This window comes from Caretta caretta, chromosome 15 (assembly GCF_965140235.1).
Source record: "Caretta caretta isolate rCarCar2 chromosome 15, rCarCar1.hap1, whole genome shotgun sequence".
In the NCBI taxonomy this organism is placed as follows: domain Eukaryota; kingdom Metazoa; phylum Chordata; order Testudines; family Cheloniidae; genus Caretta; species Caretta caretta.
This window is the reverse complement of record NC_134220.1, coordinates 27,857,423-27,873,633: the sequence shown is the minus strand read 5'-3', so window position 1 is coordinate 27,873,633 and position 16,211 is coordinate 27,857,423. Positions and strand designations below refer to the sequence as shown.

The 16,211-nt window shown below is 48.3% G+C and overlaps 1 protein-coding gene across 2 annotated transcripts in view; it reads right to left on the bottom strand.

Annotated features, from left to right (window-relative positions):
* SH2B3 (SH2B adaptor protein 3) overlaps positions 1 to 16,211 on the bottom strand; it is a 90,349-nt gene that overhangs the window by 66,204 nt on the left and 7,934 nt on the right. For both annotated transcript variants that reach the window (XM_048820934.2, XM_075120091.1), the window contains exon 2: positions 8,396 to 9,184. In XM_048820934.2, the coding sequence (XP_048676891.2) occupies positions 8,396 to 9,157 (762 nt within the window). In that variant the 5' untranslated portion in view covers positions 9,158 to 9,184. The remainder of the gene's footprint in view (positions 1 to 8,395; positions 9,185 to 16,211) is intronic.

The following is a 16,211-nucleotide window of genomic DNA, read 5'->3' as shown; positions in this document are numbered from 1 at the left end:
GTCCTCCTGTTCTTTTTGCGAATACAGACTAACACGGCTGCTACTCTGAAATTTGAATATTATTGTTATTTATTATTTGTATTACTGGAGCTCCTAGGATCCCTCCTCATGGATCAGGACCCAGAGAGACAAGGGTCTGCAAACAGGAGCTCAAAGGAGGAGCGGGCATTATTCTGTTGAGGACACCCCTACTTGTTTGTGTTTATTGTCCTATCAGCCTCGGCAGGCATTTGCAGTTTTTGGCTGTTCCTTCGTAATGAAGTAAATAATTACCAAGACATCAAGTACAAAACCAAAAATGGCATTTAAGATTTAACTGGGTCAGGGATTGCTAAGGCAGGAAAAATGCACATGGTTACTACAGTTGCTTTCGGATTGCGAGCCAGGCTGCGCTTTGCTTTGAAGAGACAAAGACTATTTGGAAACACAATAGGTTAATAGAAAAGGAGTACTTGCGGCACCTTAGAGACTAACCAATTTATTTGAGCATGAGCTTTCGTGAGCTACAGCTCACTTCATCGGATGCATACCGTGGAAACTGCAGTAGACATTATATACACACAGAGACCATGAAATAATACCCCCTCCCACCCCACTGTCCTGCTGGTAATAGCTTATCTAAAGTGATCATCAAGTTGGGCCATTTCCAGCACAAATCCAGGTTTTCTCACCCTCCACCCCCCCCCCCCACACACACAAACTCACTCTCCTGCTGGTAATAGCCCATTCAAAGTGACAACTCTTTACACAATGACAGGTTTCAGAGGAACAGCCGTGTTAGTCTGTATTCGCAAAAAGAAAAGGAGTACTTGTGGCACCTTAGAGACTAACCAATTTATTTGAGCATGAGCTTTCGTGAGCTACAGCTCACTTCATCTCACCCCCTCACCCCCCTCCAAAAACCAAAAACTTAATAAGCTATTACCAGCAGGAGATTGAGTTTGTGTGTGTGGTTTTTGGAGGGGGGTGAGAGAACCTGGATTTGTGCAGGAAATGGCCCACCTTGATTATCATACACATTGTGAAGAGAGTGGTCACTTTGGATGGGCTATTACCAGCAGGAGAGTGAGTTTGTGGGGGGGGGGGGGGGGCGGAGGGTGAGAAAACCTGGATTTGTGCTGGAAATGGCCCAACTTGATGATCACTTTAGATAAGCTGTTACCAGCAGGACAGTGGGGTGGGAGGGGGTATTGTTTCATGTTCTCTGTGTGTATATAATGTCTGCTGCAGTTTCCACGGTATGCATCCGATGAAGTGAGCTGTAGCTCATGAAAGCTTATGCTCAAATAAATTGGTTAGTCTCTAAGGAGCCACAAGTACTCCTTTTCTTTTTGCAAAGACAGACTAACACGGCTGTTACTCTGAAACCTGACAATAGGTTAATGAGAGCCACTGGCCACAGGCGGGACTGAAAAGTATAAACTGACAGAAAGCAGCATGAGAAAAAAAAAAAAAAAAAAAAGAGAGATATCTTGGTGTCCTGTCTGGGCTAATTTCACTCCCCCCTTGAACATGGTGGTATTCTTCAGTTCTGATCCCAAACAATTGTGTAGCATTGCTGTATGTGCCTAAACATCTGCTGTGAGCCACCCCGGAGGGGGCTGCACTTCAGTGGGAAGATGAAGCAATTCCTGTGTTTGTAAAAACAGAAAGACTCAGGTCAGCTTTGAGATGAAAGGCCCTGTTGAAATGATTGTCCCCAATCCCACCCAAGAATGCTGCTGACTTCAGCCGCTCTTTAACTGAAAGAGGGAAGGCTAAATTCACCACTGACTTGCAGCAGATGCCGCTCTCTTGGCTGCAACCAAGTTGCACCCACTTGCCCTAGCAATGAATTTACCCCAGAGACCTCTAAAAGCTGACCAGAGATATACAGCCTGATACCCCGGAGCTCCAGAGTTCTTTTGCCTTGCCCAACTGCTTCCCGGTCATGTCACTGCAGCTGTACAGTTTAGCAGATGGATCTTGCTTCGCCAGCTAGCACAAGGTGATGGTTGTGTAGCGCCGACAGCAAACACAAACCAAGTATTGAGAGCTCACAATTTGCCTGCCACTAGATCTGATTTTCGAGCTTATCACCATATCCTTGTGCCAGGTCACGTGCTGCTCCGCAAGTTGGCTGCAAGGACTAACGGCGAAAAGGAAGAACTCCCCATCGGGGGAAATTGTGAAATCCTCTTTTCTCTTCAGAGACAGAGACTCTGGTCGCAAAGACATCGGCGTGGGCTTGGGTGGAGCGTCTTCCCCTCTCTGCACCACTGAGAGTGAGCAGAAAAAGGAGGGAACTGGAGGCAAAGTCTGTTTGCTTCTTCTTTCCATCTGACTCGTCCGGGGGCCAGAATTCAGTGCTGCTGCTCAGTTAAAATAACTAACCATGCTTCAGATCAGAAGGCCCCATTCGTGTGGTTTACACGAGTGGAGTTCCCCCTCATCCCAGCTCCACTGAGGGTCACTGCTGCTGCCCAGAGTTTCCTTCGGCGTTTGGACCCTCAGGTGAATCTGGATTGGCGTGAGATGCTCTGCACAGAGCTCAGCTGTAACGATGCTTCATGAAGCATTTTGGCTGAGCACTGCACGTTGGGGTCTCGGTGCCAGCCTGCGGCTCTGGGAACAAGGCTAAATACTAGGCCTGTTCTGATTGCTGGGAAGAGGGGGGACACTAAAATTAACCCCCAAATCAAATATTATTGGGCCAGATTCTGCTTCTGTTGCAGTCAAATTCATTTCTGGGGTACTTCCGGTGTAGCGCATGGAGTTACACCCAGGCTGAATTTGGCCCAACGGAAGTGCCATTATTGACTTGATGGGAGCAGGACTGAGCCCTTTGTGCCTAAAACCGTCTGAGGACAGAGTCTGCGTGAGGACGATTGCTGGATAAGGAGTGTAGCTAGACAGCCCATACAGAAGGCATTTCAGTTTCTTTGTGAGCGTGCACACGTGCAGAAAGACTCAATGGAAACTGGAAGGTGGCGTAAATCTGTTGCAAATTTACCCGTTACTGAAACCAATTTCATGGGGAGCTGTGAAAAGGGAAACCAATACGTGCAACCCCGGTGCCACCACAAACATGGAAGGGTGCAGACTGCTCTTTCCACTTGTGGTCTGTGTGGTACTATGCGTAGACCCGAAACAGTGCTCATTTCCACGGGGACTGGAGGAAACGGACAGCTGGTAGCTCCAGGGATATGAGAAGGGTTCTCATTTCAAGGGACCAGCAGTCATTTAGAAAAGCAACACAGAAGGCAAACTGCAAAGCCTTTTCTAATTGAGCTTTTGTCTTTTTCTTTTTTTTAATTGCACTTCACAGCGATACAGAACAGCAGCCCAATTTTTCATTTTTAAAAGGTTTTTTTTGGGGGGGGAGGGGGGGGAGAGGGAGGAGAAAGAAGCGGAGTTTGCCTTTTATTTAAATTTAGAAATATCAGGAATTTCAAGTCTACTCTGGTTTTGCTGGAGGCTGTCGTGGATCTGGACAGATGCACTGTGCCCTAGAGAACCATTCAGAGACAAGGCTCCAGAACCTTTAACCAAGACTTCCCTTTTCCAGAATGTTAATTAGTATTTGAAGTTAAATGGGAGATTAGCCTCCCCCCTAAAAAAAAAACCCATTACAGAACTTACTTCTAAACAGTGACTAAAAATCCTCCCTCCCTCCCAAAAAATTACTCAACTTTCCACTAGTTCTCTAATCCTAGACTTCCAAAGTAGACAAGATCTGAAGTTCTAATGTAAACACCTCATTAAAATAAATAAAGACATTTACCACTACCAGGACCTCTGTCCCCACCATAAAGTCTTCAGAAAGGGCCTTTTCTCTTTGCTGGTCACCTTTAAAGGCACAACAAGCAGATTCTCTCTTTCTCCCAAGCCATCCTGGCACTATCCCTATGGTGACCATATTTCTTAAAGTAAAACGGGACGGCCCAGGGCTCACCAAAGCCGCTCTCCCCACACTGCCTGGGGCTGGGGCTGACCCCCAGAACCCTGTGCCACCCTGGGCTGGAGCTGAATTCCACACCCTGGGGGGGGGGGGGTGTGTCAGCTCTGAAGGCAGCAGCAAATTTCTCCTTTGTTGCTGGCAGGCAGCGTTGCCTTCGGCTGACCCACCACTCTGCCTTGCGGCCAGGACAAATACCCAGTTTTGGCAAAACAGTAGGGACGGCCAGGACAGAACTGAAAAGCGGGACTGTCCTGGCCAAAATGGGATGTATGGTCACCCTATTCCTAACTCTGAGCTGAAGCAGCTGCATCTAGAAGTCCAGGGAGTTTATTTCTCTCTTCCAAGGCTGCCAACAACAGGCGCCAGTTGGAATGGGTTTTAGGGGCTGCAGACTTGTTTCCCCCCCGACAGACTGGAGCTCATTGGCCATGGGCCATCAGCTCTTATTAACCTGACCGGCTTTCCAGCAAACTATACCCAATTTCCCCAATTCTGGATATTCATTGCTTCAAGCAGACAAGCCAACCATGGATCCCTCCATTCCCATTTCTTCATTTGTCAATATCAAATCCTACACCAGCTACCCCTACACAGGGGTTTTCCTGGGGACCTTTTTGCCTGGGCTCCTTAGAACAGATCTTTACATGGCCACCTCTTCCCAAAGCGGGCCGTGCAGACCCATCAAACCCTCCAACCGCTCTTGTTAACAATCAAAGTCCTCCCCTCCAAGGCAGCCAGCCCTGCAGAGACATCAGTCCATTGTGCAGGCACCTGTTCCACGTTCACCTTTCTAGTGACATTCAATGATCCGATTTCTCTGCTGGACACAGCTGCTCTTGGGCTCACCCTTCACGGCCAATCAGCCCTTCCCAGTAAGGTTTGCATTTCCCAGCCGGTACCAGCAGAGTCACCAGCCTTCATATCCCTTCACTTCCCTCCCTTCTCTGTATCACAGGTGTGCGCTGAGCAGCTACCCAAACCTCGACCCTCCCCCCAGTCCAGGCCCTCCTACAAACTCCCTTCTCCCAAGACACGTACAGGAACCAACACTGAAAACCAAGGAGATGTGCCCAGTCAGTACCCAACTGATACTATGAATTATCTGCATTGTGGGGGCACCTAAGGGCCACAAGCTGGGATCAGGGCTCCCTGCGCTAGGTGCTGTACATTTCTGAAACCTCTCTCCAACCCTCCACCTTCTCTTTGTTTCTCCTCCTGTGGGGCGTTGTATCTAAGTCTTAGACTACCAGCTCTTCAATAGAAGCAAGCGTTACACTTTGTGGTGCTGTCAAAAGAACAACCACCAGCACTTTCAACATGAGGAACGAGCCAAGGTTTTCACAGGCTGTGGCCAAAGACCCAACAGGGAAATCAGAAGATAATAAAATAGCCCTGAGATTTAGCCCAGAGAAGGGGCTCTCAAGGAAGTCTGAGACAGAAAGAGGTTTTATTTTCTCTGACATAGGTTTACTGAACACCGATAGCTATTTATTGTAACAGCCCTGGTGGGGAATAAAGGATCCCATGTGAGTACAGAGATACAGGGTTGCGCTAAGCATCTCTACTAAGCTAAACAAAGACTCCAGGGGCTTTCCCCTGCAGTTCTGTCCCAGGGAGAAAGCCCACTGACTCAGAGAGTTGCACAGGGATCAACTCTGGCTGAATTAGGCCCATTCCTGTCGGACTCCTGCAAGAAAAGCTCCCTGTCGCTTCAGGGGGTCACCTGCCTGCATAGGAATGGCCAATTCAGGTCCTTGATACAGAGCAGCCCTTGCCCTTGCCCCCAGGAAGCAGCAGATGTTCTCCCAGGCACGCTGGGGCACCTCTCGCTCGACTGCGCAGCAAGGGCCGGACTGCTGCAAGTCTGGCTGCGCTGATGCAGCGTGGGCACGTCCCAGGATGGCCTGGGCCTTGTGAACGTGTAACCTTGCAGCTGGGCTTGAAAGGGAGCATAATCCTCTCCTGCCAGGGAGCAGGGCAGGGGGCCTATGTGCGAACGCTCGTGCTGCCCCTGTGTTACCGAGGAGCACTCCTACCTCCTGGCCACAGCGGGGCCCACACCCTATAGCACCGAATATACCCAAGCAAGGACAGGCCCAGTCTTGTGCCGGGGGGCCAGGAGGAAAGAATCCACACTCGGCTACTACAGTCATAAGGGCCTCATAAGAACCCAGGCAGGTGGACTCTCCAGGCCCAATTCACCAATCGCACCAGTCAGTCACTTCTTGAAGTTAATGGGGTCTCCCCCAGGAAAAGAGCAGAATCAGGCCCCTGGGCTCTGCTCCTGGCTCTGCCACCGATTCCCTGCATAATCTTGGACACGTCACCTAACCCCTCCATGCCTCGGTCCCCCATTGGGAAAACAGGGCTCGTGACACTCACCCAGCTTTAGAGGCTCTGGATGAGATGCAAAGGGCGTTTAGTAACACAGCCAAGAATTTCCTTCTAGCTCTTCCTTCCCACTCCCTGCCTTTTCCCCAGGGTGCTAGAACAGAATCCCAACAGAATCCCAACCGAAAGCTCAGGCAGCTGACAGCTCAGATCTCAAACTATTCTGAGCACCAGAGTCCAAATCACAGGGCACTCGAAGCAAGTTTCACAACAAAGCTAATCTTGTTAAAGCCTGAAGCAGAAGTGAAAGGGAAACTCTCCAACTAGAATCATAGGACTCTCACCTAGTCATCAAAGCTGCAAAAGTTAGTTCTGAATATGTAGGGCACCAAGTCTAAGTGTGGTAAAGTTTCACTTTCAGAGCAGTGCCAAGGGCCCAATCAGCTCCCACGGATGTCACTGGAGGCAGGATCAGACCCAGGCAGGTGATCCTTCATTAATCTGAGGCTCAATCAAGGTTTAAACATTAATGCTGTACTCCTCCGTTAATAAAAATAAAACCATTGAAGTGCAGCCTTTTACTATTGTAATCAAGTAATAAAACATTCATGCACATGGCTCCTTCGCTTATTTCCAAAGTCCCTTTCTGCCATAGCTGGAAACTAATTTCAGCTCCATATTTTTGCAAAGAGGTTCACAACCCCTCCCCGCATCTGAATCCACTGGCAGTTCAGTCTCCATTCAGACAATGCTCATAATGGGAAAGCGATGAATATCTCTGCCCAAGGGAAATATGCCAAGGAATTCCTGGAACGAACACACAATTCACTCTCAGAGCCAATCACTAGAAACTTTTATAACTTGAAGCTGATTCACATTTTGGTTTTTTTTTTTTTTTTTTAAATAAAACCATGATGCAAGTAAAAACAAACAGCCAGGCAGATTTAGGCCATTTGGAGATCCCATCCTGAACTTGCAGAGGAAAAGAAACGTCACAGAAATGTAGAGGTTCCTTCTAGCCCAAGAGGTCACTTAGTCCAGTGTTTCTATACCTTTTTGATACCAAACATCCTTCCCAAACACCATCAGGGAGATCTCACGGACCAGTGATTGAGAAATACTGATTTAGTCCATCCCACCACAAGTAAACGTTAATGCCAACAGGTGTTTGTCTATCCCGTTCTTTAAAATCACCAACGATGGGGATTCCCCAACCTCCCTAGGTGGCCTGTTCCTTGTTTCCATTGTGAGGTTCTTTCAGTAACAGCTGCGTAAGGGGGGAGCCACAGCTTTCTGTGCAGGGGAATTCCACCCTACACTTTACGGGGATATAGGCACCAAGAAGCAAAGGCCACTTCCTCAAATCAGACCTAATCTGGCTTCTCCAGTGGGGAAAAAGTGGAACCATAGCTCACAGACAAGCCATTGAGTTCTAAAATGAAGGCTAGGGACATGTCCGGCCAGACCAACTTGCACCAGCTGAGGACCTGGCCCATTCCTCTCCAAGACAAAAGGAGTAACCACAGATCCCACCACGCAAATCCAGCCCAATCAGAGCAGCCAGGGACCATTCTCTAGCCCAGTGGCGCTCAACCTTTCCTGACTACGGTACCCCTTTCAGGAGTCTAATTTGTCTTGCGTACCCCCAAGTTTCACCTCACTTTAAAAACTACCTGCTTACAAAAATCAGATAAAAATACAAAACAAGTGTCACAGCACACTATTACTGTAAAATTGCTTCCTTTCTTATTTTTACCATATAAATCGATTGGAATATAAATATGGCACTTACATTTCAGCACCTAGTACACAGAGCAGTATAAGCAAGTCATTGTCTGTATGAAATTTTAGTTTGTACTGACTTCGCCAGGGCTTTTTATGTAGCCTGTTGTAAAACCAGATGTGTCGATAAACCCCCTGGAAGACCTCTACCTACAGCCAGAGGTACGCCTATCCCTGGTTGAGAACCGCTGCTCTAGTTCTCCCCAGCCCTGGGCCGCACCTCCTTGTTAAAGCGGAGAGGTGCACTGAACAGCACAGTAATGCATGGGGCAATGAAGAGACGTGGCCAGCAGCAAACGGAGGGGGCGGAGTGGGGGATGTGAGAGACCTCAGGCCGCTTACCTTGGGGGGATCAAACAGCTCCAAGACGTATTCTTCATTGTCTGACATCCCTGCCTTCCGCAGAACCAATCGGCACCGCTGCCAGCGTGTCCCACTGTCCATGGTGGTTTCATCTACCATGCCGTATTTTAAGAGACCCTCCTTGCACACCTCGTGAGCCTGATCTCGGGACAGGGTCCACGGCAGGATCTTTTTGGCCAGTCCAGGCTTGAGAGCAGGCTCCGGTGCCTCCCCCTCTCCCGGGATGGCCTCGGAGGATCTCCTGCGCAAGAACTTGAGCCAGCTCCTCCGCAACCGGGTGAGGGAGAAGTGTCTCCTGGCAGCCAGAGGGGAGGCTGCCCCCATCAGCTCCTCAGAGCTCCACGACTTGGGCAGGCTCCGGGGGTTAGCGTCGGCAGCTCTGTCAGCCTCGGAGTGGGCAGCCAGCTCCGCCTCCACCTTGGCCATGACTGGCCCCGAAGAGGCATCCCCGTGCCTCTTGCTGGTCTCCCTGTAGTCCCGCACCCTGCTGAAGGGCAGGACCCTGAACTGGTTCATGGCGAAGCCTTCCTTCACCTCGTTGCAGAAGTACTGCTGGAAGAGGTCTGTGAACTGCACCGAGAAGTTCTCGGCTGCCAGGAAGTCATGGTGGGGGTTCTCAGTGGCAAACAGCAGGTACTTCTTGGCGAGCTCCTTGGCCGTGGTGATGGCGTGCAGCTCGCAGAACTCATTCCAGCCCTGGGGATGCCCGGGAGTGCTTGCTGGGATAGTCTGGCCATTCATTGCAGTGACTGGAGCGATTCAGGTGCCCTGCAAAGACAAAGGAAGAAAGGCTGCATGAGGGGTTCCCTCGGGGCAGGTTGGGGGCTCTGTCCGCTTGACAGGCCAGCAGAGGGCGGTTCAGTGACACAAATACCAGGCTGGAGAGTTCAGACCTTGTCAACACAGGGACTTCAGGCACCAGTGGAGTGCACCAGATCAAGCCCCTAGTGCAGCCCCACCTGGCCCCCGTGCCCTGCAGTTTGCACGAGTCCAAGTCACAGGGGTTTGTGCTGGAGCAGCTGTATGACAGAGCACTGGAGTCCTGGAAGAACAGGCTCAAATGATCAAGTACCATCCAGGTCACTGGCAGGGGGGAGGCTGTTGGTGGTTTTGGGATGACACCTTATAAAAGACACGGCCCCACCCACATGACAAATCCTATGACACTTTCCCCTCTCATGACTGCTGTGTGATGTGCTGCCCTCCACCTCAGGAGTGGCTGCATTTCAGTGAGGCTGTACAACATATACACTGGGCCAAATCCTGAAGTCCTCATTCAGGACCCAATTCTTATTTCACTCACAATAGTTCTATGCTGACTGAACTGCACTGATATCAGGCCAGTCACTCCACATTTACGCCACTGTGAGAGCTAGGGATTTCCCAGTCCTTATTCAGACAAATAAATATTCACGAATTCAGGGTGAAATTTCCCCAAGTACTTAGCTGCGCACAAGCTGTGGGAATCAATTTTAAAAAGGGCTTGAATCTGCCAGAGATGAGTAATGCCTGGGAGATCCATGGAATTGCACTAGGGTAAAGCTAGGCAGGCTATTTGTCCAGTTTTATATTGGAGAGTCCTCTTTAACTATGGCTTTGTCCCCTGTCCGGTACCGAGACAAAATGGGACATGGTTTTGTCCAGTATCAAGAATGGCTGACCCCATTATGAAGAGTACACCCCTCTGCAAGGTCACACTGGCAGGGGTGAAGTCATGCTGGCAGGGGAGGTCCCGTGCCATTTATTCCCGGAAGCACTGGAACATCCGGTATTCTGGGGATGCAGCAGCCGCCACCTTAGGAACAAAGGGGAGAGACCAGAACCAGGCCCTACACCATCAAGTAACAATAAGCCACAATTCTCTGCTACAGGTAGCAAATCAATTCAAGCCCACGTTACATACTGTTTAAGCACACAGTTGGGACTGAATTGAGTACCACGCCTCCAGGTCCACTGGAAGATTTAATAGAAGTTTTCCTGCTCAGACAAAAATTAAAGTGAAGATTTATCAGTATGTGTAGCCATGTGCCTTGGGGGATAGGGGAAAAAACAACAACACACAATCTCCCCCCCCGCCCCAAAAAAGCCAGTCAACCTCCAAAATATAAGTGGATAAAAATTTCAGAGTGGCGCATAGTGCTTCCACAGCAGCTTACTCCAAGGGTGACACAGGGAAGCTTTGGGCGGTATTGTACCTCTGCTGGTCTCAGGACATGAGAGACAAGGCAGGTAAGGTAATGCCTTTTACTGGAACAAATTCTGGTGGTGTGAGAGAAGCTTTCAAGGTATTCAAGACTGGAAAAGATGCTCAGAGGGTCACAGCTAAACACAAGGTGGGAAATAGATTGTTTAGCATATGGGACCGTTCAAGGCCCATCAACACCCCTGCAGTCATAGGACAGAGAAAGGAGGGGACCTAGTGAGCAAGAGATTGCTGTATGAATCTGAATGCATCCGATGAAGTGAGCTGTAGCTCACAAAAGCTTATGCTCAAATAAATTTGTGAGTCTCTAAGTTGCCACAAGTACTCCTTTTCTTTTTGCGAATACAGACTAACACAGCAGCTACTCTGAAACCTGTAATAAACCATTACTCATGTCTTTATGACTGTTGTAATGAGCCATATATCGTCTGGATTCATGGCTTATTACAAGAATCCTTAACTCACTACCTGCCTCCCCACCCCCCGTTGATGGGCCACTTCACCTTGAATGGTCCCTTACGCTCAACCATCTTTTCCACCTTGCATTTAGCTTTGAAGCTTAGAGTATCTTTCCGAGCCCTGAAGAAGGCTCTGTGTAGCTGGAAAGCTCGTCTCTTCCACCACCAGCTGGTGCAATGAAAGGTGTTATCTCACCCACCTTGTCTCTCAAAGGAAAGCTTTGTTTTTTTAAACACCAGGAGCCAGGCACCCATCAGCTCGAGGTTAGTAAAGGGACTGGGAATCAGGATTCCTGGGTTTGATTCTTGGCTCTACCATAATTGTGTGTGGCCTTGGATGGGTCGCTTAGCAGCACGGTGCCTCAGTTACCCCATCTGTAAGATGGAGTAATAATTATGAGTCCCAAGGGAATGCTGCAAAGCTAAATTAGTCTGTGTTTTACAAGCACGTTGAGCATTCCAGGGCTCCTTGTTCACACTGTTGCTTTCAATTCCTTCACTGCCCTAAGCATATACAGTTTCATTTTACCCAGGTGTAACAGCCAGGTAGGGTTTCACTTTAGTTTAAGATGTTAGTTCTCAAGAGGATGAGCCAATAAAGCCGGGGGTGGAGAGAATCGATAACATTCTGCAGAAGACCAGCTAAAGAACAAACACTTGGCTTGCTGTATGGCAGGCTCACAGGGGTGTGTAAAAGGGAAGTAATTACACTGACACCCCAACTAAACCCCCGTGCACCAGCCCCCCACAAAACAAGAGCAAGCTTCTTACTCTGCATGACTCTCCATGGACAGACAAGTTTTCCTGCAGGTACAGCTGCCAAAGCCAAGCTTCCCACAGACAAGCCTCTTATCTGAAACTCTCTGCTCTTCTAAGCATATTACCTAGAAAAACAGCACCTCTGCCAGGCAAGCTCCGAGAGAGACAGATCCACTGGTGCACCCATTCTAAACAGCATACTCGTAACCCAGCTGTAGGAATCTGATTTACAGAGGATTCTTGACACGCAGGACTGAGCTTAACCACCCAACACTTAACCCCTGTGGTTTCTGGTGCATCATGTTTGTTTAAATAACCACTTTAATGCTCGCAAACCTAATTCTCACACGCACAGGCCTGAATGCCACAAGTGGATGGGAAGTGATGCAGAAAGGAGTTTTTGCCTCACAATCTCAGCTGGGATTCACCCTATGGACTTTATAGGCAGGCAGCCTTTATATTAGGGAGACTTCAACAACAGGTGGGATTGTTTCCCTCGTGGAGCTTTGGATATTTGGACCGACTCCAACATAAACAGGATTTGCAGTTATTGTTTTGCAAAGCCAAATCTGGGTGGCTTTAACTTGTGTCAATATTTGACCCAGAACAGCGGCATCGTGGCATTGCTCCTGTCCGTGCAGCAACCAGCACCCTCATTCCCCTAAAGCAGGAACAGCAACCATTTTCCCTCTAGTTAATCCTTCCATTACTTGGACCCAAGACAATTCCCACCTCCAGAGGACGCCGTGATGGTTGAGGCAAAGTTGGCAGTTGTTTGCACGGCCTGATCCCAGATTGCTTCCCTTCCTTGGGAGACAAGACCAGCCCTTATTGCCTGAACCAACAGGTCTGCTAGAAGTGACCCTCAGTCCAACTCAACCGCCCCCGCCGCACATTAGCCCACATGCCCAGTGACAGCCGTTTGCGCCCAGGTACGCCGCGTGAACCAGGGGTCTCGTTGCAGTAACATGGGAACAGTGGTGTTGGGGACGGTTTCAGTGTGGCTGCAGCTTTGTGAACCCACAGAAAGACAGCCCTCCACAAGCCACCTGCTAGCCACACTCTCAAGGGACCTGCTGCATGCTCCTAAACCAGTCAATCGCACCTTCATTAGCTTCCCGCTAAACCCACAGGACCCCCTCATCTCCAAAGAGCTCTCTTTAGGGCCGATCACTGAAGGAGTCCAAAATAATAAACAAATTTGTTCTGACACAAATGATTTGTTAACTCAGACCCAAATTTTGCCTCTCACCCATACGGATTTCAGCGAGACGACTCATGGAGTAAGGTGCTACTCAGCATGAGAAAGAGCAGCATCACGGGGCGCTCAATTCCAGCTGCGGGGCCCAATTTAGTCTTCATCCACAGATGGGCAACCTCAAGGAGGACAGCAGAATTTCAAGGATGTAACTAAAGACAGCTATTGTTTCTGATACCCTCTATTACAAGTAATTAAGTGGGAGCCTGAAAGAACCCATCTTGACTTTCAGATCCCACAGGGAGATTACAGGGCTGGCAATTGGAAATTGGAAAAGGCATCCTTATTCTAAGCAGTTTTGCTCTGGAGACTTCCAAAGACAAATGACACAATGCCTTATGAAACTGACAATGCTGTCCTTCTAATGGCTTTCCAGACCCTACCTACCCTTTAAATACTGTCTCACTCATCTCCAGGATGCCACAGATGTGTGAAGGTTAGAGGACTGAATTCCCTAGCCCCTACTCCTGGGTACAGACTGTAGGATTTGACCTTGAATTTACAGACACAAGCATTCCACGCTAGATTTGTAACTACCAGCTAACTTGTCCTAAACCACCACATTCTCCAGCTCAGCTCTGCAGAGCCTTCTTATTCCTGTACCTTTTGCTTGCCTGAAGTATTTATCAAAGTCATACATTCTGTTCCAACAGGAAACGTCCTTCGCCTGCACTTAGCTAAATATCCTGCCGCTCCAGGGACGTGTGGCTTAGTGCTCATCTGGTAAGCCTCCCTGTGATTAAGGCTGATAGGCAGGGAGGTCGTTTGGGAAGCCCTTTCTAAAGGAGATCGATTAAATTTTTCTAGAAAATCCAAGGGGTTTAATAATTTGGATGGAAAGAGCAAAGAGATTTGGAGCATGTCAAAAGCAGAGAACGTGCCTCTTCTTGTTTACATACAGCGTCCCCCGGGACGATAAACACTTTAACTGGTCCACTTTCTGAACAGATCTCTATACAGACCCACTGTGCTTCCTATTACGTCTTTCGAATGTTCGAGGCCAGTGAGAGATTGTATCTGTCGGGAGCCATCCGAGCCTTGCCCAATATTCTCAGAATAACAGCGTGTGTTTAGAAATAACTGGAATTGATGGGACATGAAACAACACAGGAAGAAACAGCTCCAGAGCCAGAACTAAGCAGAGTGGGGACATGCTTCGTTGCGACTGTCCCAGCCATTCACCCCCCTTTGGGCCCCTGAGTTTCTCCTTCTATCAGCTCTGCCAGCCTGCGAATGACTCAGCATCCTCGGGCACAGCTCTGGCTTCCTCCCGCAGACAACATGAGTGCTGGGCCCATGGAATTTCAATGGCTGCTGAAATGTGGACAGACAGCAGGGCTGTTAAAACAGCCGTCTCCAACTGCACTTGCCCTCCAGGGGCAGAAAACAAATCCAAGCTCCCCATGCACACTTCTACGAAGGAGACAACAGGTCTTGTTTCCCTGGCAGACTAACAGAGGAGCCAAGAAAGCAGGTTTAACCAATGGACTCTTGTGACACTCTCTGATTTAACAAACCATAACACGCTCCTTGCACACACCCCCATCATATTCACCTATGTATCAGATGACCCCTTCCCACGCACACCACCATATACACTTATGGAGCAATTCAGTTAATTAGAGGTGCCTTCAGTACACTGATAAATGACAGCAAGTTATGAGGATTTGCTCACAGTAATTAGCAGATCTCCCCCTGGCCTCCATGAAGGTGCCAGCAAAACCGGTTAATGAGCGAGGTTGTTTGCTTGCACAAGCTCCATGGTACATGCCCAAATCCAGTGTCTGATATGTGCCAATGGATTGCTGGGAACAGTAATGGCAAGCGGTTGAAAATACATTTCAAAATGCAATGTATTTTTCTAGCCAGGACCATAATCGGAAATACACTCCCAGAGTTTCCTCTATTTCAATAGTGGACGGAATATATTATATAGCTGGGAATTCCGACTGCATGCAAATGCAACTGTCTCCTAAATTACACGGGCGCTGAAGGATGTGCCCCGTTTCACCTAGATTGGTAATAAAGTCTCAGATTTGGCCTGCCAATAGGATTTGGGGTCATGATAATTTCTGCATTCTTAACTGACCTGTTTTGCAAATGAACAATGATAGTAACATAGGAATTGCCAGACTGCATTAGACCCATGGTCATTCTAGCCCAGAAACAAGTATAGTTGACAGCACCAGATGCCTCAAAGGAAGGTGCAAGAACACCACAGTTGGGAGATGTGGGGTAATCTGCTTCCCATGAAGGTCTCTTCCTAATCCCTACTAGTTAGAGATTGGCGTAATCCCTGAAGCATGAGGTTATATATCCTTTTCAAAATTTTAGCATTACCTGTTACAACTCTGGATATTCTTGCTGTTCATATAAATGACTGAGCAGTCTGTGAATCTTGCTAAATGTCTGGCCTCAATAACATCCTGTAGCAATGAGTTCCACAGTCTAATTATGCACTGTATGAAAAAAGTATTTCCTTGTAATCAGTTTTGAAAATGAAGGTTCTTTCTACTACACTTTATTATATTCCATGAAACTGAACTATGACAATCATCTCTGGTTTGGGCCAAATTTCTTTTCAGATCCATTTCATTGGCTTTGCGGCTATGAGAGGCACTGCCCACAATCAGGCCCGGAGAGATTTACTTCATTGGTAAATGTGATGGAAACACCGATTGAATGTAAACAGTCCAAAAGCTAGCTGTTTTTACATGCTGCATGCAAACCCCCCCACTCCCCCATGTGTACCTCAGACCTCATTAGAGCTATCCTTATTAATTCTACATGTACAAAAACTGATTCAACCATAAAACACAGCACATCATGAAACATGTACCACGAATCTTGCTCTGTAATCTGACTGAAGTGATTTCATTAGACAGCCTTGTGAATACGTCTGTATATCATGAGACTATACTAGGAGTGAGTTTGCACGCCTCCTGGTGATGGAGCACTTCTCGGTCTGCCCAGGGGAGTTGGTAACAGGATACAAACACAGGGGTCAAGGCCCCAAAGTTACTATCTGGTGACTGGGGGCATACCTGCAATGAATACAGTGGTCTCGGCCTACCTCCAAAAGGAAGAGTCCTCTTCAGAAAAATCACTTTCATGGTT